The sequence below is a fragment of the Rhinolophus sinicus genome, chromosome 4 (assembly GCF_057876585.1).
Source record: "Rhinolophus sinicus isolate RSI-liver-muscle chromosome 4, RSI-T2T, whole genome shotgun sequence".
NCBI lineage: Eukaryota > Metazoa > Chordata > Mammalia > Chiroptera > Rhinolophidae > Rhinolophus > Rhinolophus sinicus.
The window spans coordinates 70,258,074-70,284,762 of NC_142504.1; the positions used below are offsets into that span (position 1 = coordinate 70,258,074).

Sequence of the window (26,689 nt, forward strand, 5' to 3'; positions counted from 1 at the left end):
CAAAATGAGCACTTTGATGAGTGCTTGAGGTACTGGTAGTCCAGTACTATAGGTCAAAGAGTTTTCCATATGCTTTAGGACCTGATTGATGATCAAGTAACAAACCTGACATCCTGTTGTAAATATTAAGGACTCTGATTTGTATTATTTTGCCAAAAAGGATATTTTAGCTTTAATTGTGATGAGCTGAATATGAGTCCAGGACTTCTGCCATGTAAGTTACCATAAATGTGAGGTCAATTTCAACATGTTCTTTGAAAACAAAATTGGGTGGACTTGAATTAGGATTAACAGTGATTGAAATAACTGGTTATCCTCATGTCTTGTATTTCTTTTGTTTTGTACTAAATAGTATACCACTCTTGAACATGGGATTATTAGCGATAGCTTGATGCTCAGATAATTTTCATAAAGAGCCCCTCTGTGAGTGCAGAACCTACTGAATGGAGTACAGCAGAGTAAGTGGTAACTTTCCTCAGTCTCTACCATCAGGAGACCTGGCCTTTTGGAGGAGTTGCTGCTCTGCCTTGAGAGAGTTACCCAGAACAGATAAATAAATAAGTAGTGTCTGAGGGGCTTTCTTAGAAAATCCACGCTCTTAAAATAATGGCAAAAATTAGTCAGGGCCTCAGTGGTACTAGTTGTAGGGCTCTCATTTTTCTGCTGATACTTTCTCTTGGTCTTAGGGCCTGGCAGCCTTCAGAGCACTCACTGAACCTCAAAGTAGCTCTTTAGAATTCTTAATTTCTGTAAGTTGCAAGTCAGGAGACCTGGGCTCTAGCTTTGAAATCATCATTAGTTGTCTTGCTGTGGACAAGTCACTTAAAATGCCAGGTTTCACTTTCCTCATCAATAAAATGAGGAGTTAGATGAAGTGTCCCCTTAAGTCCATATGGCATGTGTATTTATGATCAATATTCTGATTGAAACTTCTCAGCAAGACTCATTAGATCCCTTTTTCTTTCTGATAAATAAATGGGATTGTTGTGTATTACGTAAAAATTGTTTGTCCTAGGACACCTATGATTTTCAGTTCCTGGATTGGCCACTGGTATAATTATGGTTGTTACACTTCTCTAGGTTCCGTGGCATAGGTCACCCAGACCAGGATGTCAGAAACTTAAGGACTTGTGCTATTTATTCCTGATTCCAGTTCTTTAGAAAGAGAATGTTCCAGTGGCAAAATTATGTTTCTGGAGGAAAAATAATGGAGGTTGCTGTTAATAAGAAGAGTCTGTAACCAATCTAACACTTAAGTTGGCCATTCTTATATGGAACAAACGGTTGAGAATTGAATTTGCCTTGTACAGATGCCACTGGCAATCTGTACCCCTTGGCACTATCCAGTCTTCTGTGCTATTTGGAACCTTAACCAGTATTGATATAGGAGTATCATCTGATTCGAATGATACCTCTGATAACACCAGCACCAGCAGCAAACCACCTTTTATCAGAGTTCCATTCAGTATTTTGAGACTAGACCGATCCAATTTTGGTTATACCACTGTCACTCTTGGTGATCACAATATTAAATGCAGATGTCTCAGGAAATACATTCCCTTCATTCAACAAATATTTACCAGATATTTATTGAATGTCAACTATAGGTTAGGTACTGTTCTAAGCTCAGAGGAAATAGCAGTGAAGTGACCAGACACATACCATAAGGCAACTTATGTTCTAGAAGAGCAAGAGAAACAATAAATATGTGAAACATATAATGCATTAGGGGGTGGTAAGTGCTATGGAAACAAATAAGGCAGGTGATGAGTTTAGGAAAGGTGCGTATATTCAGGTGGAAGGGGTGGGGGTGGTTTTCTAGTTGTTCAGGGATTTCAAGGAAGGACTTACTGACAATGTGACATCTGAGCAACAACTTAAAGGAAGTAAGGTCGGGAGTCTGGAGGGTCCACGGAGAGAGCTTACCTGGTAAAGGAACAACAAATGCAAGAACTTAGGGAGCGAGGAAGTTGGCTGTGTGCTAGTTAGAGCAGGAGTGGAGCGAAAGGAAGATACATGGTCAGGGTGGCATTGCGCCATGCTGTGTAGGAGTCATTATAAGGACTTGCTTTTCCCTGAGTGATGCAGGACTCCATTGGAAAGACATGATTTAAGTGTGTTTTCACTTACGTTTACCTTGGTTTGTCCTTAAATTTCTCTGGTTTTTGCACCCACCCCATATTTACATTCTAAGGTCTTTTTCTTGACAATAAGTCATTTCAACTCAAAGCTTTGGAGTTGACCATCTACCCCACTTTTTGCACACAGGACTTCTTCTGTTGCCCCTCGTGAGACCTCCACTTCCTTGAGCCCATAAAGGAGATAGCACATTTTGCCATATCCCAAGTGGTTGCACTGCTCTTCCTAAAATGGTGCTCAGCTGTTTAGAAGGGCCCCTCCTCCCTGAGGGCTCAAGCTCTTCTACCCTAACACACCTCATCTCTCTTGCTGTCACCTAGTTGCCTTCTAGTTATTCTCTAACATTAATTGAATAAGTTTGTCACCCAACTCTGCCTCTTCCCCCAGAGAACTGCTGGCACCATGGGAAAATCCAGGGGCTGCCTGGCTGATGCGCTGCTTTGTAGATTATTGATCCTCATGTCTGACCCTTTTTTCTTGGTTGGTACTGCCACTTATGCCCACAGCCACAGCTTTTCTTCAGATATTGTCCATCTTCAGAGATTATTAATATTTTAAACAACTGCAAAAATTAACCACTTGATATAGCTCTTAAATAAATATTTGGCCAATGATTAAATCAAGATGACAAAGATTATACTTGTTTTTTAGAAAGTAGAAATGAGAAAAATGAATATTTTGGAAAAGTTTGTCCTGATGTCTAAAGCTGTATTCCAGGACAATGATGGTAAGTTTGTAGTCTTAAATACTTCTATTATTTAAAAAACGTAAAGAAAGAAAAGAAATTATTTTTACAATTCAGTTTGGCAAGACAAGTATAAAAAAAACACCTAAGGGAAGTATGAGGAAGGAGTAAGAGTAAAAGCAGCAAATAAAATAATAAGAAAAGACAAAAGAAAACAATAGAGCAAATAAATAAATCTAAGTATTTAGTCCTTAAAAGGAAAAAGAAATAACACAACAGTGTACATAGACCTCTGGCAAATGTAATTAGGAATAAAACAACACAAACGGAGAGAAACAAGAAATCCAATTAGGTGGAAATGTTTTAAAATAGAGTGCTTTATACCATGATATATATCCTTGTTTCCCCGAAAATAAGACCTAGCCAGATCATCAGCTCTAATGTGTCCTTTGGAGCAAAAATTAATATAAGAACCAGTGTTATTTTAATATAATATAATAAGACCGGGTCTTCTATCATATAATATAATATAATATAATATAATATAATATAATATAATATAATATAATATAATATAATATAATTAATATAAGACCGGGTCTTACATTAATTTTTGCTCCAAAGGACGCATTAGAGATGATGGTCAGGCTAGGTCTTATTTTGGGGAAACACAGTATATATATATATATATATATATATATATATATATATATATACACACACACACATATATATACATACATACATACATACATATACATACATATATACATATATAAGTTTATTGGGGTGACAATTCTTGGTAAAGTTACATAGATTTCAGGTGTACAATTCTGTAATACATCATCTATATATCACATTGAGTGTTCATCACCCAGAGTCAGTTCTCTTTCCATCACCATATATTTGATCCCTTTTACCCTCATCTACCACCCTTGTCCCCCTTTACTCTCTGGTAAACACTAAACTATTGTCTATGTCTATGAGTTTTTGTTTCTTTCTTTGTTTGTCTTGTCCTTTTGTTGTTTTCAGTTTTATATACCACACATCAGTGAAATCATATGGTTGCTACTTTTTCTGTCTGACTTATTTCGTTTAGCATTATAATCTCAAGATCCAGTCATGTTGTTGCAAATGGTACTATTTCATCTTTTTTTACCGCCGAATAGTATTACATTGTGTATGTATACCACAACTTCTTTATCCATTCATCTATCAAAGGACTCTTTGGTTGTTTCCATGTCTTAGACACCGTAAATAAAGCTGCAGTGAACATGGGAGCACATATGTCTTTATGGATAAATGTTTTCAGATTTTTTGGGTAGATACCCAAGAGTGGAATTGCTGGGTTATATGGTAATTCTACTCGTAATTTTTTGAGTACCCTCCACACTGCCTTCCATAGTGGCTGCACCAATGTACATTCCCACCAACAGTGTATGAGAGTTCCTTTTTCTCCACAGCCTCTCCAACACTTGTTACTATTTGTCTTATTGATGATAGCCATTCCAACTGGGGTGAGGTGATATCTTATTGTGGTTTTTATTTGCATTTCTCTGATGATTAGTGATGTTAAGAATTTTTTCATGTCTATTGGCCATTTATATGTCCTCCTTGGAGAAGTGTCTCTTCAGGTCCTCTGCCCATTTTTAAATTTGATTGTTTGTTTTTTGTTGTTGTTGAGTTGTATGAGTTCCCTATATATTTTGGATATTAGCCCCTTATCAAAGGTGTTGTTTGCAAAAATCTTCTTCCATTCGGTTGGTTGCCTCTTTATTTTGTTGATGGTTTCTTTTGCTGTGCAGAAGCCTTTTAGTTTGATATAGTCTCATTTATTTATTTTAACTTTTCTTCCCTTGTCTTTGGAGCCAAATTCATAAAATGCTCTTTGAACCCAAGATCCATAAGTTTAGTACCTATACTTTCTTCTATGCAGTTTATTGTTTCAAGTCTTATGTTTAGGTCTTGGATCCATTTTGAGTTAATTTTGGTACTTGGTGACAAATAGCAGTCTAGTTTTATTCTTTTGCACATGGCTTTCCAATTCTCCCAGCACCATTTATTGAAAAGGCTGTCTTTTCTCCATTGTATGTTTTTTGCTTCTTTGTCAAAAATTGTCTGTACATATTTATGTGGGTTTATTTCTGGGTTCTCAGTTCTATTCCATTGGCCTGTGTGTCTGTTTTTCTGCCAATACCATACTGTTTTGATTATTGTTGCTCTGTAGTACAAGCTGAAGTCAGGGAGTGTGATACCTCCAAGATTTTTTTTTCTTTTTCCTTTGGATTGCTTTGGTGATTGGGGTCTTTTGTTGTTCCCTATAAATCTGATTTTTTGGTTCTATTTCTTAAAAAAAAATGCCATTGGGATTTTGATGGGGATTGCATTAAATCTGTATATTGATTTGGGTAGTATGGCCATTTAAACTATGTTGACTCTTCCAATCCATGAACATGGAATGTCTTTCCATTTCTTTGTGTCTTCTTTAATTTCTTTTTAAAATATCTTATAGTTTTCAGTATATAGGTCTTTCATATCCTTGGTTAAGTTTATTCCTACGTATTTTATTCTTTTTGTTACAATTACAAGAGAAATTTTTAAAAATTTTTATTTCTTGTTCTGAGATTTCATTGTTAGCATATAGGAATACAATGGACTTTTGTATGCTGATTTTGTAGCTGGCAACTTCCTATATTCATTTATTGTTTCTGATAGCTTTTTAGTGGAGTCTTTAGGGTTTTCTATATGTAGCATCATGTCATCTGCAAAGAGTAACCACTTAATTTCTTCATTCCCAATTTGGATGCCTTTTATTTCTTTCTCTTGGCTGACTGCTCTGGCGAGGACTTCAATGATATGTTGAAAAGCAGAGGTGATAGAGGACAGCTTTCTCGTGTTCCTTGAACATAGAGCAAAGAACTTCAGTTTTTCACCATTAATTATTATTATTATTTTTTAACAGGACTTTATTGGGGAACAGTGTGTATTTCTAGGACTTTTATTATTATTATTATTGGGGAACAGTAGTGTGTTTTTCCCAGGACTCATCAGCTCCATCCAAGTCAAGTTGTTGTCCTTTCGATCTTAGTTGTGGAGGGCACAGCTCAGCTCCAGGTCCAGTCACCGTTATTAGTTGCAGGGGGCACAGCCCAGCATCCCTTGCAGGAGTCAAACCAGCAAGCTTGTGGTTGAGAGCACGAGCCCCAACCAACTGAGCCATCTGGCCACCCAGGAGCTCAGTGGCAGCTCACCGACTTCATTCTAGTTGTGGAGGGTGCAGCTCACTGGCCCATGTGGGAATCGAACCGCCAGCCCCATTGCCCAGAGCTTGCGCTCTAACCAACTTAGCCACCCATTGCCTTTCACCATTAATTATGATATAAGCTGAGGGTTTGTCATTTATAGCCTTTACTATGTTAAGCTATGTTCCTTCTATACCCATTTTATTAAGTGTTTTAATCATAAATGGATGTTGTATCTTGTCAAATGCTTCTTCTGCGTCTATTGATATAATCCTATGATTTTTGTCCTTTATTTTGTTCATGTGGTGTATCATATTGATTTTTAGATGTTGAATCATCCTTGTGCCCCTGGGATGAACCCAACTTGGTCGTGATGTATAATTTTTTTAATTCATTGCTGCATTCAATTTGCTAGAATTTTGTTTAGGATTTTTGCATCTGAATTCATCAGAGATATTGGTCTGTAATGTTCTTTTTAGTGTGTTATCCTTACCAGGTTTTGGCATCAGGGTAATGTTGGAAGAGTTTGAGTAGGACAGGTATTAGATCCTCTTTGAATGTTTGGTAGAATTCACTAGTGAAGCCATCTCATCCCAGATTTTTCCTTTTGCGATGGTTTGGGATGACTGATTCAATTTCCTTATAGGTGACCAGTCTATTTAGACTTTCCAATTCTTCATGATTCAGCCTAGGAAGGCTATATGTTTCTAAGAACATGTCCATTTCTTCTAGGTTATTGAATCTGGTGGCATATTCTCCATAGTATTTTTGGATGATCCTTTGTATTTCTGTGGCATCCATGGTAACTTCCCCTCTTTCATTTCTGATTTTGTTTATTTGTGTCTTTTCTCTTTTTATCTTAGTGAGTCTAGCCAAGGGTTTGTCAATTTTATTGATCTTTTCAAAGAACCAGCTCTTTGTTGTATTAATTTTTTCTATTGTCTCTTTGTTCTCTATTTCATTTAGTTCTTCTCTGATTTTTTTTATTCCCTTCGTTCTGCTGACTTTGGGTTTCACTTGTTCTTCTTTTTGTAGTTCTTTAAGTTGTATCTGGGATGTTTCTTCTTTCTTGAGAGAGGCCTGTAATGCTATAAATTTCCCTCTTAAAACTGCTTTCGCTGCATCCCCCAAATTTTCGTAGGATGTATTTTCATTCTCATTTGTTTCTACGTATCTTTTAGTCTGTCCTCTTATTTCTTCTTTGGCCCAGTAGTTCTTTAAAAGTATATTGTTTAGTCTCCACGTGTTTGTGGTTTTGCCTGCTTTCTTTTTGCAGTTGATATCCAATTTCAAAACTTTATGATCAGAGAATATGCTTGGTATGATTTCAATCTTCTTAAATTTCCTGAGGCTAGTTTTATGTTCCAATATATGGTCTACCCTTGAGAATGTTTCATTTACACTAGAAAATAATGTATATCTGATTTTCTGGTATGAAGTGCTCTATAAATGTCAATTATGTCCATTTCATCTAATGTATCATTTAGGGCTGATATTCATGTATTTTCTGTTTGGACAATCTGTCTATAGCTGTCAATGATGTATTTAGGTCCCCTAGTATAATTGTGTTTTGGTCAATTTCTCCCTTTAGTTCTGTTAGTAGTTACTTGGTATATTTCGGTGCTCCCTGGTTCCAGACATAAATATTGATAACTGTTATGTCTTCTTGTTGTATAGTCCCCTTTATCATTATGAAATGCCCATCTTTGTCTCTTGTTACCTTTCTTATCCTGAAGTCTGTTTCATCTGATATCAGTATGACTACAACTGCTTTTCTCTGGATACCATTTGTTTGGAGTGTCAATTTCCACCCTTTCACTTTGAGTCTATATTTGTTCTTGTAGCTAAGCTGTGTCTCTTGGAGGCAGCATATGGTTGGGTTTAGTTTTTTGATACAATCTCTTCTCTGTGCCTTTTCATTGTTGGGTTCAGTCCATTTACACTTAGGGTGATTATTGATATGTGAAGATTTCCTATCATGTTTTCTTTGGTTTTCTGATAGGACTGTGTCCGCATTGTTTCTTTGCCTTTTTGTTGCTGTGTATTATTTCAGTGTCATGGTATTCTATGATTTTTCCCCGTGTTTCTTCTTTTATTATTTTATATATTTCAGTTCTGAAATTTAATGTGTGGTAACCATTAAGTTTATGTAAAGAAAATTTGATATTTAGAGTATTCCATTTTCTTCAGCATGCTTGCTTTCTCCATTCCCTTATGCCAGTTTAGACCTTTACTCTCACCCCTTTTATGTTTTTGTTGTCACAAATTATCCCTATTTATGCTGTGAGTTGATTTCTGTGCTGCAGTAGCAAGTTGTCTTTTTCCTCTTTTTCTTTAATTTTTTTCTTCTTCTTTACCCTGTATATTAGGTTTAAGTGTATAGGAGTTGCCATTTCCTGCTTCTGTCTGTCTGTTCATACTCCTCATGGTTTTGTATTCTTTTGCTTTTTTGTTTCAGGTCTAATAGCCTCCTTCAGTATTTCTTGTAATGCAGGTCGTGTGATAGAAAATTCCCTCAGCTTCTGTATGTCTGGAAAGGTCTTCATTCCTCCTTTATATAAAGGATATCTTTGCTGGATATATTAATTTTGGCTCATAATTTTTCTCTTTCAATAGTTTGAATATTTGATTCCACTCCCTCCTGACTTGTAGAGTTTCTGCTGAAGAATCTGATGATAATCTAATGGGCTTTCCTTTGTATGTTACCATCTTCTTTTCCTTGGCTGCCTTGAGGATTCTTCTTTTGTCGTTGATTTTTGACAACTTCAATACAATGTGCCTTGCAGAAGACCTGCTAGGACTGAGTAATTAGCTGTTCTATTTGCTTCTTGGATTCAAGGATCCAGTTCTTTCCACAAGTTTGGGAAGTTCTCAACTATTCATTTGAATATACTCTCTGTTTCCTGCTCCCTTTCTTCTCCTTCTGGTATACCCATTATTCTTATATTGTTCTTTCTGATGAAGTTCTTGTAGAGTTCTTTCATGTCTTTCAAGTCTCAAGTCTTGGTCTTCTTCCACCTGTGCCATTTCCAGATTTCTGTCTTCAATGTCATGATTCTTTCCTCCGTCTGGTCAGTTCTACTACCTAAGCTGGCTATTTCATTCTTCATTTTTTAAATTGAGTTCTTAATCTCCAGAATTTTTGTTTAGTTCTTTTTTAAAATTTCAGTCTCTTTGGTAAAATGTTCATTTTGTTCTTTGATTGTGCTTCTGAGTTCATGAAACTGCCTATCTATGTTTTCTTGCATCTCGTTGAGTTGTTTTTTTTTTAAGTAGTGAAAAAGCATTGTATTTTTTTATTTTTTATTTTTTTAATTAAAGTTTATTGGGGTGACAATTGTTAGGAAAGTTACATAGATTTCAGGTATACAATTCTGAATTACATCATCTATAAATCACATTGTGTGTTCACCACCCAGAGTCAGTTCTCCTTCCATCACCATATATTTACTGTCATCTACCACCCCCAATCCACCCTTACCCTCTGGTAACCACTAAACTGTTGTCTGTATGTGTGAGTTTTTGTTTCTCATTTGTTTGTCTTGTTCTTTTGTTGTTTTTGGTTCATATACCACATATCAGTGAAATCACATGCTTCTCTGCTTTTTCTGTCTGACTAATTTTGCTTAGCATTATAATCTCAAGATCCATCCATGTTGTCACAAATAGTCCTATTTCATCTGACCGCCAATTTTTTCAGAACTGCCATCTTGAATTCTCTGTCATTTAAGTCACATATTTCCATGTCTTTAAGTTTATTTTCTGGAGACTTTTCTTATTCTTTTGAGCTGCCTTATTACCTTGGCTATTAGTGAATTATTATTTTTCTTCCTGAGCATCCACAGAAGTGGGTTCTGCAAAAGGTTGGTAAGAAGAGGTCTTTTCTTTGCTTTAGTAGGTGTTGGTAGAATGCTTTATTTTCTCTCCAACTTCAGCCTTTTATTCTCTCTCACACTGTAGTGTTATATTTTCTCTGCACTGTTCCAGCTTCTCACACAATGGGAGGATTCCCTGGAAGTTGGCTTCTCCTCTGTGAGCAGGTTGCCTGGGTCACAGGGCATCACCTCCGTTGGGGGATGTGGAGAACTTCTGAAGTTCTGAAGCTCTTCCTGTACCAGATTCAGGGCCTGTGTGTTTCAGCATCTTTGTTTACCCCTGCAGAGATCCACCCAGATAGTTGGGGGCGGGGGCAGGGTGGGTTATGAGAGGTGGCTGTGAGCAATGGTGTTGACCACCAGCACAGCCCATCCTGCACTGAAGGCTCCCTCCCCTTTGCCAGAACTAATGGGTTGTGGGTCCGTGTCTGTGGGCAGCAGTTCTACCTTTCTGCTTCTAGCACTAGGAGGGTGAGGGTGGGGCAAGCTCTGACAGGGTTGGGAGGGGTTGGGTAGGCCCAGTGCCTAAGCCTTCCATCCTCTGCTTGGCATTGAAGGCTTAAACCTTTGTTTTCACCTTTTTCCCCCAGTCTTTGCTCTGAGGTCTCTGCTGTGAGCATTGGGTTCAGCCATGTTATATGCTGATCCCTCAGGTGGGACTGTGGGCCATAATTGGAGTGCTAGCAGTGTGAATTCTTCCCTCTCCTGTGGCTGCAGGAGCTCCAAATGCAGGGAGCTCGGAGCTCCGAGTTCTAGTCTGCTCCTGTGCCAGCGTGGCCCATGCTTCACACTTACCCCTTCCCGCCTCCCCCGCTGGCCCCATTTGCCCACCTTTAGATGATTTCAATTGCGCGTCTCTTAGTCTTGCCTGTTTGTTGCATATAGAGTCCTTTGTGGAATTATAGTTGTTCAATTTGTTGTAAATTCTAGGGGAGAGTTCAAGAGGCTCACCTCACGCTACCATTTCTATGATGTCATCTCCCCATATGTATATATATATTTAAATCGCAATGATGGTAACAAACCTGGGAAATTGTAATTACAAAGATTTAATTATGAGAATAAAACCCTAATAGATGCAAAGTTATTGGAGGGATTAGAAAGATTATTAGCTCATTGTGTGACATCAGACATTGATTGTCAGTTTTTTCAAACTTGTGTGGAGGCCATATGGGTATTCCTTGGTTCTGTCAAGTACTCACATCACCATTTGACCTTGGGCAACCTGTTTAATCTTGTTGAGTGAATGAATGAACCAATGAATGAGTGCTCTCTTTCCTCAGTGGGAGTGAAAGGGCCCTCTCAGAGGTTGTCATAGACTTGTGGGGTAATGTTTATGAAGGTTTTAGCATAGGGACTATTAAATTGTGAGCGTTCAATTAACAGTAGGTGTTAATTGATCAGATATCTTATAGTATGAGGTAGCTGATGAGATATCAGATATCTTATAGTATGAGATCAAAATATCAGTAATCTTTTCATATTTATATATTTTTTCAGGTTATCCTGATCCAGAAAATTTTTCCTGGACAGAATATCTGGAAGCTACTCATACTAGTGCAGTTCCTGCCAAAGTTTTTAAAATGGTAAGTTTTTATCTGTATACCATTTACACTCAACTTTAAACAATGTCCACATTGTGCCATGCCTTCCTTTGGCAGTTTTAAATTATTCTATTTTTTTCTTTCTAAATTCAAGTGTTATTTTCATAACCAATTTGCTTTGCTTTTAGTTAAAAATACAAAGGAGGTGACATTTACTATTGTTCCCATACACAAATGTGGGTGATGATTTCTCTCCTTGAAAAACACAGTAACCCCTCACTAGTGCTATTGAAAGCACCTCATCAACCTCTGTTGAATGTGTCCTTCATTTCCAGTTCTATTAGTTCACTGAGTGGGAACTCTGAACTTTCACAGTCTCAAGGACTGTTTGAATGATGATGAGTCCATATTAAATTAGGGGAATTGCATATAGTCTGTGTGTGTTACAGTTTTATTCGTTTTGTGGGAAACATTGTTTTTAGCATTTATTAGAAACCAATTTTTAAAGTTCAAATTTGTTCTTATATACTTATTCCAGGATTGACTCAAGTATAAATTATTTTGTAAAAGAAAGTGTATTGATAGTACAGTTGAGATACATATGTTCTAAACCAGTGGTTTTCAAACTGTGTTCACTTTCAACTCTAATGGCGTTCTCCGGGCTCCCTGACTCGTCTTTAATTAGAATTTTGTATATTGAGTGTCTACATATGATTTCATTTATTGAAAGTTTTCTAGGGATCAAAAGGCGTTTAAATAATTGATTATAATGGGCTGGATTTGGGGGAATATGTATGATCAAATTAAGAAGGCTTGAAGAAGTATAATCTAATTAAGAAGAATTCTAAAAATTTAATGAGCAAAAATATCAGCTGTCTCTCTTTTCCTCTTGCTTTCTGTAAATAAAAACTTCATTTTACTTTTCTAAGAATAATATTACAAGAAAATAAAATTATGAAAAGATTTAGCCAAAAAAGCAACCTTGACTCTATCTGGGTTATTGTGGATTCACCTCAAACTATGTATCTTTAACAAATGCAATATAAAACAATTACTTTTGTTGTCAGGACAGTGACCTTGGGGAGAAGAAAAAGAGTTTCAGGGATCAGCGATGTAATTATAGTTAGTATACACTGTTTAGTAGATGCAGTAATGCATTTTAGAAAGAAAATATACTTCCACAAAAGCTAGAGAGAAAAAAAACAAAATTAGAGAAATGTGTAACTGTTTTTTCCTCACGTAGTATGAGAGGTATATTTTCCTATTGCCATTTCTTGATTTGAAGAATTCAACCCACTTTCATTTTCAATAAAGTCACTTCAACAGTTTTATGAGTAATAGCTTTCAAAGTAAAACTTTTTGCCAGCCTATAAATACTGTCAGAGATTTCTTTTGACTTTGACTTTGTTAAGTTTCCTTAGTTTCGGTGTAAGTCCTGGTATATTTTTTCCCATTCCATTTTCTTTATTATTGCCTGCGTGTTCATCATTATGAGCTTCTGGTTCCTAGCATTTTAAGACTTGGAAGAAATCTTAAGTTAATACAGTTTGACATGCTTATGTTACAGACAGAGTAACAAAAGTATAGGTTATGGCTTTAAATTACATTGCGGTATGATATTAAAGTAGTTTAACAGTTGAAATTATGAAACTTTTATCTAAATATATTTCAAAATTTAAATTTATAAAAGATCATGTTTATCCTTTCTAATTACTTATTAGATAATTTTGCTTTCTGGGTCGTACAATCCAAAACTGGGCGGTAAGAATAGTTAACAATTTTTTTTTAATAGATTAATTTCAGGAAAAAAACAAACTAATAGATAAAATATAGTAAGATCCTTTTCTGAAACTTGTTTTGATCAGTAATGAATTTATAATTTAATGTGTGTTTTTTTATCTGTCTTGAAAATGACCACAGAATTCTTTCTCTTCTCATAGGTTTTTATAAAACTAGATAAAATAATGTGTATAAAGTACTACGTGCTCTTAAAATTATTAAATTCCATTTCTACTAAAGATCTGAATGTAAAAACAGAACAATAGTATTTTGGAAAAAAATCTAATAGCATAACTGAATTGTTGAATTTTGTATGTGTGACTTGTTGAAATTATCATGTTACAGCGGTTGCCTCATGGTTTTCTGCCGAATATGAAACTTGAAGTTGTGGATAAACGAAATCCTAGGTTAATTCGTGTTGCTACGATAATAGATGTTGATGACCAAAGAATAAAGGTACATGTTTTAGATTATTATGTTATTCTATTGGCATTTCCCCCATGTTTTCTGCCATGCTGGCTACAGAGGCTCTGATTTCTTGGCCCAGTAGAAGTAAAAAACCTTAAACTGACTTCATTTCTAGTCACATGTCTTTAGGTAGAGAGATTTCCAGCTAAAGTGTCTGTGATATGCAAAATCTATATATTTGACACAACTGACTTTGAGAAGGATTCTAATACACATTTCTGTTTAGATTTACTATTTAGACTTTATAAGTTTTTTCTTTTTTTAAGCTTATTTTTGTTGGCATAAAATTTTTCTTGAAATTGTTGTTATTTAACAGCTTATCAAGAACAATTGATTGTTTTCTACTATTCTTTATCACATCAAAAATAAATAAATAAACAAAAACACTTGAGTCACTGTAGCTAAAACAAAACGTTAGATATTGAAGTAAAGATTTGATATGCTGTCCGTGTTGTGACATCTATTTTTATAAAAATACATACAACTTGAAAATGAAATTTTCATAAAATGAAAGCTTTTCATTTTTTTTTATACAGAGAACTAAAAAACAGTGTGGAATTCAATAAATACCACAGTTCAAAAATTATTTTCCACCCTAGCAGTTTTATTTCATAATAATAAAAATATTGAGGTAAACTAATTTTAATAGATACTATCAAGAAAGGTGTATTTAAGTTTGATATATAGTTTGATATAATTTAAAAGAAATCTTATTTGCTATATGCCTACTTTGAAAGCCATTTTGAATTCACATCAAAGAGAATAATCGGTACATAAATTTTAGTAAAATGTAGAGATAAGTATTTGGCTTGGCCATAGATTATCAAGAACAGATACTGGCAATGCCCATTATTCTTCTGAGAAATGAAAACAATAACTGTGCTAAACACTATTCAGGAATAATATGTTATAGGTATTTTCTTCCACATACCTTGTTCTTAATCCTTTATTTCAAATTTAATTTTAAGTATATTGCTTAAATTCTTATATATTTGTGGCTTTTTATTGTTTACTGTGATGGTAACTGCCATGGGAATAACTTTTGGATATCATAATTATTTTATAAATTCACTAATATTTTGTCATTGAAATGAGCATCAGGCTTTTTTCTCTGAATTCTTGCTTAATTTTCATTGTGAAATTATGCTTTTATAGAAAAATCTCAATCTTAATAGTACATCAAATCTTATTTAGCACTTTAATTGACAATTTTCTTGTAAGACACATTCTGTAGTATCCAATTGTATGTTTGTTGCCAGCTGGTTACATGATCAAATTGGATTATCATATCACTTTAAAATATTATTTGAAAAACTTTAGCTCCTGAAGTGAACTTAGTTTATTTCTTATTTGCAATCTCAGCATTGATCTTTTTACATCTCCAAGAATATAGCTAATCCTTCCAAAGAAATATCCCATGTATTTTGTCCTTATTCTTTTCCTTTAGTGATATTTGCTTTTTCCTTTATAGAGGAAAAGAGTTGAAAGGTATCTGGTACCTCTGAAAGGATTAGAACTATAAATGTTACCTCTGTGGTTTGGGCATAGTGGAAATCCCTCTAGGATTTTAGGGTTTAATTAAGATGTGTTTATGCAAGTTACACTCTCTAGCCTGTGGAATAGTGCTTCATAAAATGTGAAATGAATTGCTTCTACATACCATTTAGTGTGTCAGGATATACCAATCTGGAATGGGTGTAAATGCCTTAGGGCTTGTGGAATACTCAGTTCTCACAAACAGCCTCTGACCTCTTGCAGCCCATTCCTGGGAGATCTGCATGGACTCTCCACTCTCCACCCTCCCCTAGTCAGTCCTGCACTTGGACAAATGCTTGTCCTGCCCCATGAGGAAGATGGGAAAAGATTTTCTGTTGGCCAGCAGTTTTCTGAATGGAAACAAACTATAAATATTTAGCAGTATGACTTAAAATTCCATTCATTAGTGTTCCCAGAGAAAAAAAGGCAAGGAAAATGAGGGTCAGGTTTTTTTCTCTGAATTCTTGTTTAAGGAGATTAGAGGTAGTGGATATGGCTACTCTTGCCAGTTGCTTTCTTGATCTTTTTGTCCAGTACATTCCTCTATTCCTTTATTAATGTGTTGGTCATATTATTCTGTAATTTTCTCTTTGAAAGTCAGTAGCCTTCATACTATTTTTATCACTGGCACATAATAGATTTTGTATATACTTGTGAATGAATGAACGAGTGAATGACATTGAATGTACTTTGGCATAGTGTTATTTGAATGTGTAAAATAATTGTGTTAGTCAATTATTTTTTTTCCTTCCCTCACTCTTTTGTTTTTCTGTCCCTCATTCTTAATTCGTTTTCTAATTACTCTTCCATTGGAAATCTAATTCAACATAATATACTGGAAAATGCCACAGGATAAACCGACCTGGGTTTGAATTCCAGCTCTGACTCTTATTTAACTGTTATTAACTTGGTGGTCACTCAACTTACTTGAACTTTCCTTATTTGTAAAGTGATAGGGTTAATAATGCATACCTTGTAAGCTTGTGTTAAACGTTCAATGAAGTACTATATGTAAAATACCTGAAACTGTGCCTGGCGCTCTCTAGGTACTTCAGTGTAACTGCTGTTATTGTCAGTGTAAATGCCCTGTGCTGCTTTCCCTGCGTGCCTTTGTTTTCTGTTAATGAAGGGGCCTCCTGGAAGTCCCTGTCATTGGTAGATGGAGAAGGAACAAGCCCACACTCCTTGGTGAACAAAACAGAGTTGATTGGAATTCTCCTGGGGAATGCTAATGTGAGCAGATGTGGTTGTGTGGCATGCAGTGTTTGCTGAGAGTAGAGTCAGTGGAACATTATGATATTAGCAATGGTGATGATGACGATGATAGCACTTAGTTTTTTCAGACACTTTTCATATCCCACAGCACCCATGTGACCTATAGGTACTATACCCATTTTATAGATGAGGAAAGTGAAGACCAGAGAGGTTAAGTAATTGGTCCGAGGTCACAAGCTAGTATACGGGGGAACCAAGTTTTAAACCCTGGCTTTCAAACAGACGTTTTCAACTCTACAGCTTATAGTTTTCCTACTTCCTCTACCATTATGTTCTAATTTTTATCATAAGTTTCCTACTTCAGAGTGGGAGAGAAGATGTCTAGGATGGGGAGTACAGTTTACTTGTAACCCCACCCTACTTTGTCTTTTGTGCTGGGCCACGTTGCTGGTCCTACCTGCAGGTTTATGTGTAGTAATGGCACTCCCTCGCAGAGCACAGCCCATCCAGTAAAGACTGACTTAGTCCTTTCTGCCACTCCCCAATTATGTAGTTGTCCTTATGTGCTTGATTAATTCTATTTTTATAACAGTTTTTTGAGTTATAATTCAAACACTATAAAATTCATTGGTTTTGAGTATATTCCCAGAGTTGTGCAACCATCACCACTAAGTTTACAACATTTTCATCCCCCCAAAAAGAAAGCTCGTACCCATTAGAAACCATTCCCCATTCTACACGTACCCCCCACCCACCCCTACCCCCAGAGCCTGGCAATCACTAGTCTATATGTTGTCTCTAAGGATTTGCTATTCTGAACATTTCATATAAATGGAATCATATAATGTGGGACCTTTTGTATCTGGCTTCTTTCATTCAGCATAATATTTTCAAGGTTCATCGATGTTGTACCATATATCAATACTTCATTCCTTTTTATTTCTAAATAGTTTTCCTTTGTATGGTTGTACCATATTTGTTTATCCATTCATTGTTGACAGACATTTGGGTTGTTTCTACTTTATAGCTATTTTAAAAATGCCGCTATGAATATTTGTGTACGTTTTTGTGTGGATGCATGTTTTCATTTCTCTTGGGTGTATATCTACGAGTGGAATTGCTGGGTATATGGTAACTCTTTAACATTTTGAAGAACTACGAAAATATTTTCCAAAGTTACTGAGCCATTTTACATTTCTACTAGCAGCATATGAAGGTTCCGATTTCTCCACATCCTCGTCAACATTTGCTATTGTCTATTTTTATTTCTTTTTAATTTTAGCTGTCCCAATGGGCCTTACGTGTTTATATCCAAATAATCTGAATTTTTATAGCTTACATGTGACCCCTAATAATATCTTGGCCAAGAGGAGTGGGATGCAGTGAGTGTTGCTTCAGGTTGCAGTAGTAGAAGTAGTACCAGTAGCGGATGTGGTGGTATGAGTCTCAAAATTCACAGAAGTAGTAATAGTAGAATAAGAAGACCAGTTACTGAATGTTGACTTTGTTCCAGATATTTAACTAAATATGATATATATTGCAACTTTATCTTCACAGCACTTTTTTTTCTAATTTTTTTTTTTTTTTTTTTTTGAGATACAATTGACATATAACATTGTATTAGTTTCAGGTGTACAATATGATGATTTGATATTTGTGTATATTATGAAATGATCACCACAATAAGTCTAGTGACACAACAACTCTTATATATGAATATTGTTTCTTCTTTACAGTTGGCATGGAGAATTTAAGTAGTTTTACTAAGGTTTCACAACGAGTAGTGGTAGAGCTGTCTTTAAACTGAGATATTTCTAACTCCAAAGCCAGTGCTCATTTTAGCAATTACGCTGTAGCTGTGATAAGCCATTGGAATTCGAGACTATAAATTGTCAGTTTTGGAGAGTGGGGCAGAGGTAACTTCATTCAAGATATTCTACAGTTTCGCTCTCATTAATCCACTGGTACTGGTCAAGCCAGATAGTCTGATGTTCACACCAAAAATATTAATTTGGTCGTGTATGGTTCATGGATAGGTGAGTTGTGAAGTTTTTCTTGCTGTGGCAGGGTTTTAAGATGCTATATTCCCCTAGTGTTGATTAGTGTGTTTATTAATTACCATGGTTGCTCCCTAATAAATATTTATGATGTACTCAGTGCATATTTTGTTCAACTTATAGCCAGTTATTTTGTTTAATACTTATTCTTTTGTTTGGTTGCACAGTGTACTCTCTTATATCTGAAAGTCCATTACTGTCACCTTCTCAGAAAATGCACATCAAATTACAATAGACAGGTGGATGCTTTTAGGAAGTTTAGCCTTTATTTGGGAAAAAAAATGTATTCTTCTACAAATAAATATAAAGGAAGGACTTAAAACAGTAATATTTGATAAATATTTGCCCAGTGGGAACCGCAGCTAAGCTGTGAAATGAATTATAAATGAATTCCAAATAGATGCTTTAGCAAGTTCTTTTGAATCATTAATAAATTGGTCTCTTCAGCAAGTCTTTCCATATTTAATGCATTAACTGGATGTATTTGTGGCATTTCTAAGTGAAATACCGTGTTTCCTTGAAAATAAGACCTAGCTGCACTATGAGCTATAATGCATATTTTGGAGCAAAGATTAATTTAAGACCCGGTCTTATTTTACTGTACTATAAGACCGGGTATAATATAATATAATATAATATAATATAATATAATATAATATAATATAATACCCGGTCTCATATTATTTTTTGCTCCAAAAGATGCATTAGAGCTGGTGGTCCCGGTAGGTCTTATTTTCAGGGAAACAGGGTAAGAACATCATGACCAAGAGAAATAAGTTGTAAGTTGTCTACTTGTATGACTAGAAGCTATTTTGAATTGTAGGTCAGACTAATTAGTTTAAAGCTTTTGTTTGAAAAACCTGCAGGATTAGTGCAAAGCAAGTCCAAATACAAGTCAGTGAGTACTCACTTTAATTATGGGTTGCTGTGTTTAGAGAAAGTCACTTGACCCCTGTGAGTCCTAGTTTAATGATCTGTCAAAAACGGAGCAAAATTTGGAATATATCATTTTATTTGCCACTCTCTCTAACCAGGATGCATCTTTGAAAATAGTTTTAAAATAAGAAGATAAGACAAGATACTAACATTAAAAATGACTGTCCTGTGAGCTAAACTTTTCATTAATGGTCATTATAGTGCCACAATGATTGATGACTATCTTCTTGAGGAAAGGAGGCTGGGACAGTTTTCTAAAATATTATGACCAAATAATGGAAAGATAGTTTTTAGAGTCGGTGAAACTATGAATTAGTATCAACCATGATTTTCAGACAAGTTGTAGCAGGTAGAATACTCTACCTAGCAAAGGTGTATTGGTGTGATTATGGTAAAAACAACAATAACAATATCAGTGATGGCTAATTTGAATATGGTGCCAACATGCTATTGTTGACACGCTTTACATTTTCTTGCTCGGTTAATACACACAGCAACTCTATATGATAGATACGGGTGAGGAAACAGGTGCAGACAGCTTAAGCAACTTACCCAAACCAAGGTCATGCAACTCCTGAGTGGTCAAACCAGGTGGGAACTGGGTAGTCTGGTTCTTCAGCCTGAGCTCTTATCCCATAGTGTAGCATCTTTTTTTTTTAATTAAAGGGCCAGAGAGTAAATATTTCAGCTTTTGTGGGCAATGTGGTCTCTGCCGCTCAGCTCTGTGGTTTTGAGCAAAAGCAACTATAATATAAACAATATGTGAACAGATGGGTATGTCTGTGTTTCTATAAAACTTTATTTGTGGACACTGAAATGTGAATTCCATATAATTTTCATGTGTCATGAAATATTTTTCTTGTAATTTTTTTCAAAAAACATTTGAAAAATGTTTTAACATTAACTTTTTTCTTTTTTATCAAAAAAGCCATTTGAAAATGTAAAAACCATGTTTAGCTTGTGGGATGAACCAAAACAGGTGCTAGGGCCCTATTTGGCCTATGGACTATAATTTACCAACTCCTGTGTTCATACACTATACTGATTAGATTATGAGATGAACTTATTAAGGTGTTACCTTTAGTATATGTAGTTTTGTATCCTTGCCTTATTTTTCCTATTTGATTTTTGGAACTGAACTACATTTATATTTAATTTTCAATTTGGGTTTAGATAAGTTTTAGATATTCGTAAAAAGAGATAGAAAACATAAGATAACCACGTTATCAACAGCTTCTAGATGTAAAAAATATATATATATTTATATATATATATATATATATATATATATATATATATATATATGTATTTTTTTCCTAGTATTAATTGATTATCATTCATTCATTTAATTTTTAGTGTGTATGTAATCATACACACTGAATGACTATACACCCTAAATGATGTATAGTCTTTCACAGAGTAGGCTTCTCTACCACTAGAGTTGTACTCTCCAACAACTGTAAGTGAAGACTTACCTTTTCCATTTTTATTAAAGTCAGTATATCCAGTACAGACACATATGCCCAACAGCACAGCAGTGAAGAACTGCCCTAGTGATGAATCAGATACCCCCATCTGGAGCCACTGCTGACACTCTTTAGGTAATCCTCACCCAGCCCTCCTCTTACAAGCCTGACTTGCACGATCTAATGAGATCTTGACATGTGATTATTTGGCTAGAGGCATCGGCTTAGTCATAAGCTAGATGGAATAGGAATAGAACATTTCACAGTTTTCCATGCAGAACACTGTCTGTGTAGAAATTTCTTAAATAAAAGATGATGATGTAGCACTAGTTGCTCTTAACCTTTATTTTAGGGTTATGTATTTCTTTGAGTGTCTGAGGAATGCAGATTGCTCTGCTGCAAAACGCACTTACGTGTGAATACAAATTCTAGATTATATTTGTTTCAAGAGTTAATGGACTTTTGAGTAAGGATCTGATTTTAGACTAAGAAATCTTAAGTTAATTAAAGGCCCTTCATTCTCTATACTCTTGTCACTTCATTCAAAGCTTTCGATTTACTCAAAAAGTCTGAGACCCTTGCTTGCTGTGATAAAGAAGCCTCTTATTTCCTGGACCTTCTGTCAGATTGTGCAATATGGACGCACTGTCTTCCTTCAGAACAAACAAAAGAGTCTGCTGGATTTGTCTTAGGTTTGGAGAGACATACACGTTCTCTGTTGTGTTCCTGAGCAGAAGTGTGCTATTTCTGACCAGCTGCGGTTTTGACATTCCAAATGCCCTCACTAATACTGGTGCTAGCTAATTATGCTGCACATCATCTCTTTTTCTCACATCCTGCTTTGTAGGCACTCTATTTTTACCACTGGAAGAATATCTATCAAAAATAAATAAGTGAATGAAAACACCCCAGAATAAACTGACAAGGCAAGATAATGAATACATTTCCCGCCTTGTTCCAAAATCTGTCATTTCTTGTGATATAAGAAAGGGTGATAGACTCTGGGAAAGGAGACTCTTCTATGAGAGGGAAATAAGTAGATTCTTACACCAGATTAATTTATTTCCAAAATATAGTTGTATTATTTTCCTTTTGCTACTGTAATAAATTACCACAAATTTAGTGGCTGAAAATAATACAATTTTGTTGTGTTACAGTTCTCTAGGTGACAAGTATCAACTTGGTTAGGATCAAGATTTCAGGGGGCTGTGTTCCTTTTGGAAGCTCTGGGGGAGAATACGTTGCCTGGACTTTTCCAGCTTCTGGAGGCTGCCTCTATCCCTTGACCCATGGCCCTTTCTCCATATTCAAAGCCAGCAGCAGTGTAGCATCTTCAAACCTCTCTCTGACATCCCTGCCTCCCACTAATAAAGACCACTGTAATTACTTTGGATGCACCAGATAAACCAGGATAATTTCCCCTATCTCAGGATCATTAACTTAGTCACACCTGCAAAACTGCTCTTGTGTTGTAAGGTAACATTTTCACAGGTTTTAGGGTTTAGGATATGGACGTCTTTGGGAGCCTACTGAAGTAGTATTAGGTAAAGTTAAGATATACATTTAAAAAAGGTGTAAGAGATAAGGACTACTATGTAATGAACAGCTTTTATTTACTGTACTCCTAGGATAGAGAAGACCATTCCAGGAGTTATGAGCCCTAGGATGAGATTAACACTTGGAACCAGCTCTCGCAATCTAGTTGTGGACATAGGTGAAATCACAGATCATCATTTAATGTATGGAACAAACCATCAAGTGCTGTAAAATTTCATTGCAAATGCAGTGAGCCTTGTGAGCAAAGATGATGAGGGGCAGATGGCTTTTTAGGAAGAGCAGTTTTTCTTCTGTTAGAAAGAGTATATAACATGCCTTGTTTTATTTGCATTTCCAAACACCAAATGCCTTTATTTACTATCATGTAGAGACAAAGGAGACTTCAAATTTAATCTGTTTTATTATGTGTGTATGTATACATGCGTGGTGTGTGTGTGTGTGTGTGTGTGTGTGTGTGTATACATATATACTGGGAGTGCAAAAAAAATGTATATGCATGAGTTGTATTTATCTTTTGTTATTGGTATATATTGAGTATTACAATTTTAATACAGTTTTTTCCTTTCTTAATATGTGTATACATCTTTTTGGCACCCTCTGTGTGTGTATATATATAGTTTAACTATATATATATATATATATATATATATATATATATATATATATATATATATATAAATGGTTTAAATTGTAAGCCCCTTGGGCAGGTGGTCTATACTAGATCTGTATTTGTGTTACCGGGAATGACATTGTACCTAGACTCTTGTCTTCTTGAAAGAAAGAATTCAGTCAACAGACAGAGTTTGTGCAGCATTGGACAGCAAGAAATTTATTCGTAAAAGCAAGTACATTCCCAGACATGGAGCAGGCTGACCCAAGAGGGAAGCAGCCTCTCTTGTGTGAGGGTTTTTATCTTTATGGGTTTTTATCTCCCTCCCTCCCTCTCTGTTATCTTTCTGTTTCTCTGCTGAGGTGTCCCATCCTCCCCTCTGGTTCTCGAGGTTATTTCTCAGAGCATAAGCATGAACCTATTAATCTCTCATGATTTATTTGAGAAGCTCATTAAAAATGGTCTTGAGAAACTAGATATATGTATATTTTGATGAGCAGGATGGTTTCTCTCTCTCTCCAGCATTTTTCCTTCTTCTAATGACATATCTTGTTCTCAGTATCTTGCTGACTAAGCAAGATGTTTGTGCCCCAAGTAAGGGCAGCTACAAGAGCTCTTCACCCAGGTAGGAGCAGCTGCAGGGGCCTCCTAACCGGGGCTAGTTCCTTCTCCGCTCATCTCTACCTTTCTACCTACCGTATCGTTTCAACCTGTATGCAGAGAACTCATGGGACCTGTGTGGCTGTAGGAGCCAACAGAGCTTAGCTGTGGGAACGAGGGAACTGAATCCACAGCTTAAGCAGTTGCTATGGATCTTCTTTTTCTGCTATTACTTCCTAGAGGCTTATTCCCTGCACCTCCTACCCCAGGACTCTATGCGGAGTGTGTGTGTCCTTGCTTCCTTGGCAGAACCAGCACTGGGCCATGGAAACAATGAGACCACGCCACATTCACGGGGATCGGCTTCCCCCAAGCCCAAAGGGGCCTGTTGATAGAAAAAGAAGGGTTGTATACATGCTGTACACTCAGAAGATGGATTCCTGTCTCAGGGTTGTAGAACCAAATGGAATAAATCAAGGTTAAACCGGAGACGGGGCCCGGAGGAGCAGGTTGGGCAGGACGACAGCCCCAGTGTACAGGTTGACGATCTGGGAGGCAGGCCGGGCACAAAGCAGAAAGAGGCACAGCTGACAGTATTTGGATGAGATTCCACCTGCTGGATTCAGGGCAGAACTGGATGTGGCATTTCAACAATTTAGTATAAGTGAGGGGTTTCTAGAGCAGCAGAAGGCAGATTCATCATCACCTTGGAGAAACGGAGAATCTCGGGCCTCATCCCCAACCTGCTGAATCAGAATCTGCATTTCAACCAAAGCCCCACCTGGTTCCTTCTCAAACATGAACAAGGAATGTTTGCTTAGGCAAGGTGGTCTGCTTGTCTGCTGCCCTAGTTTGTAATACCTTTCTCTACATGAGTAGAGGAGGGAAGTAGTCGTGCCACCCTCCACATGGAGTCTGGCACCAGTGGCTGCTTTTAGTTCTGAATTCAGCAAATATCAAAACCATCAAGATCTGACTGGTTCTCTGGGGAACCCTCCCACCTACGACGCTGTTGTAAGAAAATTTAAGTCTACAGATTGACTCCTTGAAATGTGTGCTCCCTAGTTTGGTGTCTAAGGCAGGGCTTCATGTCAGAGGGCTGAGAGGCCAGCACGGGGTCTTTGGATTCCTGGTGATGTGATCAGTGTTCCCCTGTCTGTTCTCTTCTTTTTGGGGGATGTAGGATTGTTATTGCAGGTTGTATGCAATTTCATTTGCCTAGTTCTCCTCTGCCTCTTTGCTTCTTTGGAGTCTTCTCATTTGCTTCTCTCCTTAACCTGTTGCCCAAGGCCTTGTCCTTTTGTCTTTTATTGTCTACACTGGTGGCTCTGAAGCCTGACAGTGTATTTAAGTTGCCCATCATTCATGGTAGTTTGTAAGTTCCCCCAGGTGAATTTAAATCTCTGCCTGGGCTGAGAACCTCTACTTGGTTCTATCTTCCTATATGCCCTTGGTTGTCAGTACCTTATATTTGCTAATAACTCTCAAATCTGTGTCTATGGCCATGACCTCTCCCCAGAACTCCAGAATCATATTTAACTGTTACTTGACATCTTTTGTATGTTTTATGTTAATAAGTCCCAGACTGAAGTCCTCATTACACAGACCCAAACCTGTTTTATCTCTAGGCATCAACTTAATAAATGTTAGCTTTGTCCACCATAGAGTTCAGACCAGACATCTGGGAGTCATTCCTAAAATCTACTCATCTTAGAACAACCTCATCTAGTCAACCACCATATTCTATCGATTCTCACTCCAAACACTACATCCCTAGTCTTTTTACCTCTCTCCATCTCCATGACAGTCACCTTAATGAAAGCCAGCATCATCTCTCACCTGAACCACTAGTTACCTCCTAGCTGGTCTCTGCATCTACTTGAGACCCTGTCAATCCACACTACACAAATATGCCCAAGTGATCTTTAAAGTGTGGATGGGACCACATAACTCTCTTGCCTGCACCCTTCAGTGTCTTACAATTGCGTTTCGATGAAATACATACATACATACATAAACACTTTTACCATGCCCTACTACATCCTGCATAATCTACTCTGAACTTACCCCTCCTTCCTGCCTTACTCTACACTGTATCACCATTTAGAGACAACTGCAAAATATGGAGAAAAAGAGAAAAATACCAGGATTTAGCCAATGACTTTTGACTTAGTTTTAACAATTTCTCTTTTAAGTTGAAAATGATGCTTCATTCTCAACTTTACATGAATGGTCACATCCTACTCTCTTTGGCTTTTTAATTTAGTTTGCAGAATTGACTACACTCAAAACCCAAGTGGACAGTGACAACTGTCTCATTATTGTCTTCTATAATTGTCAGCTGGCAAAGTTCTTAAAATTGATTGTAAGGTGCCTCTTGATTTCATAATCACTGAACTGTGGAACAGGGGTGGGTTAAGGGATGTGTGTGACAGAATCAGGGAAATAGAATTCTAGTTTTTGTGTTTTTTTCAGCAAAGCTTTGCTTTGTGATGTCAGCAGATATGTTTTTTTTCTACTACGTGGAAGTTGGCTTCATTTTATGTGAATTTACCAAATTTATGAATGGACAGGGAAGTCTAAAGACAATATGTACAGTATTTGTACATGTGAGCTACATGGAGAGACTTTTAGGGCCATTCAAAATCAATAGTTTTGTGGGCTGACTTCAGAGATTTGGCATCAGAAACCTTCAGTGAAGCAGATATTTGTTGTCCATTTACCACAAGCGCTGCCTAACTGCATTTGTGTTCCTCTTTCCGAGTGGTTGTCTTTTACCTTCTGCTTTAAGCGTCCTTTTGTAGTCCCTTACTTCCCTGGAAATGTAATTCTTGCTCCTTCTCAAATATTTGCCTGTTTATAAATTTGTGAATGAGGCCAAATTGAATCCTGTGGCTGGAAAAAAACAAAAAGCCAGTCAGAAAGATCTAACTTTAATTGTTTTTCCACAAATATCCAGAGGAACTCTTAAGTCCATGCT

The 26,689-nt window shown here is 36.4% G+C and overlaps 1 protein-coding gene across 1 annotated transcript in view; it reads left to right on the forward strand.

Moving 5' to 3' along the window:
- Positions 1-26,689, forward strand: part of L3MBTL4 (L3MBTL histone methyl-lysine binding protein 4) — a 331,967-nt gene that overhangs the window by 81,794 nt on the left and 223,484 nt on the right. Inside the window, exons 10-11 of the mRNA XM_019755692.3 lie at positions 11,442-11,527; positions 13,610-13,720. Coding sequence (XP_019611251.2) covers positions 11,442-11,527; positions 13,610-13,720 — 197 coding nt within the window. The remainder of the gene's footprint in view (positions 1-11,441; positions 11,528-13,609; positions 13,721-26,689) is intronic.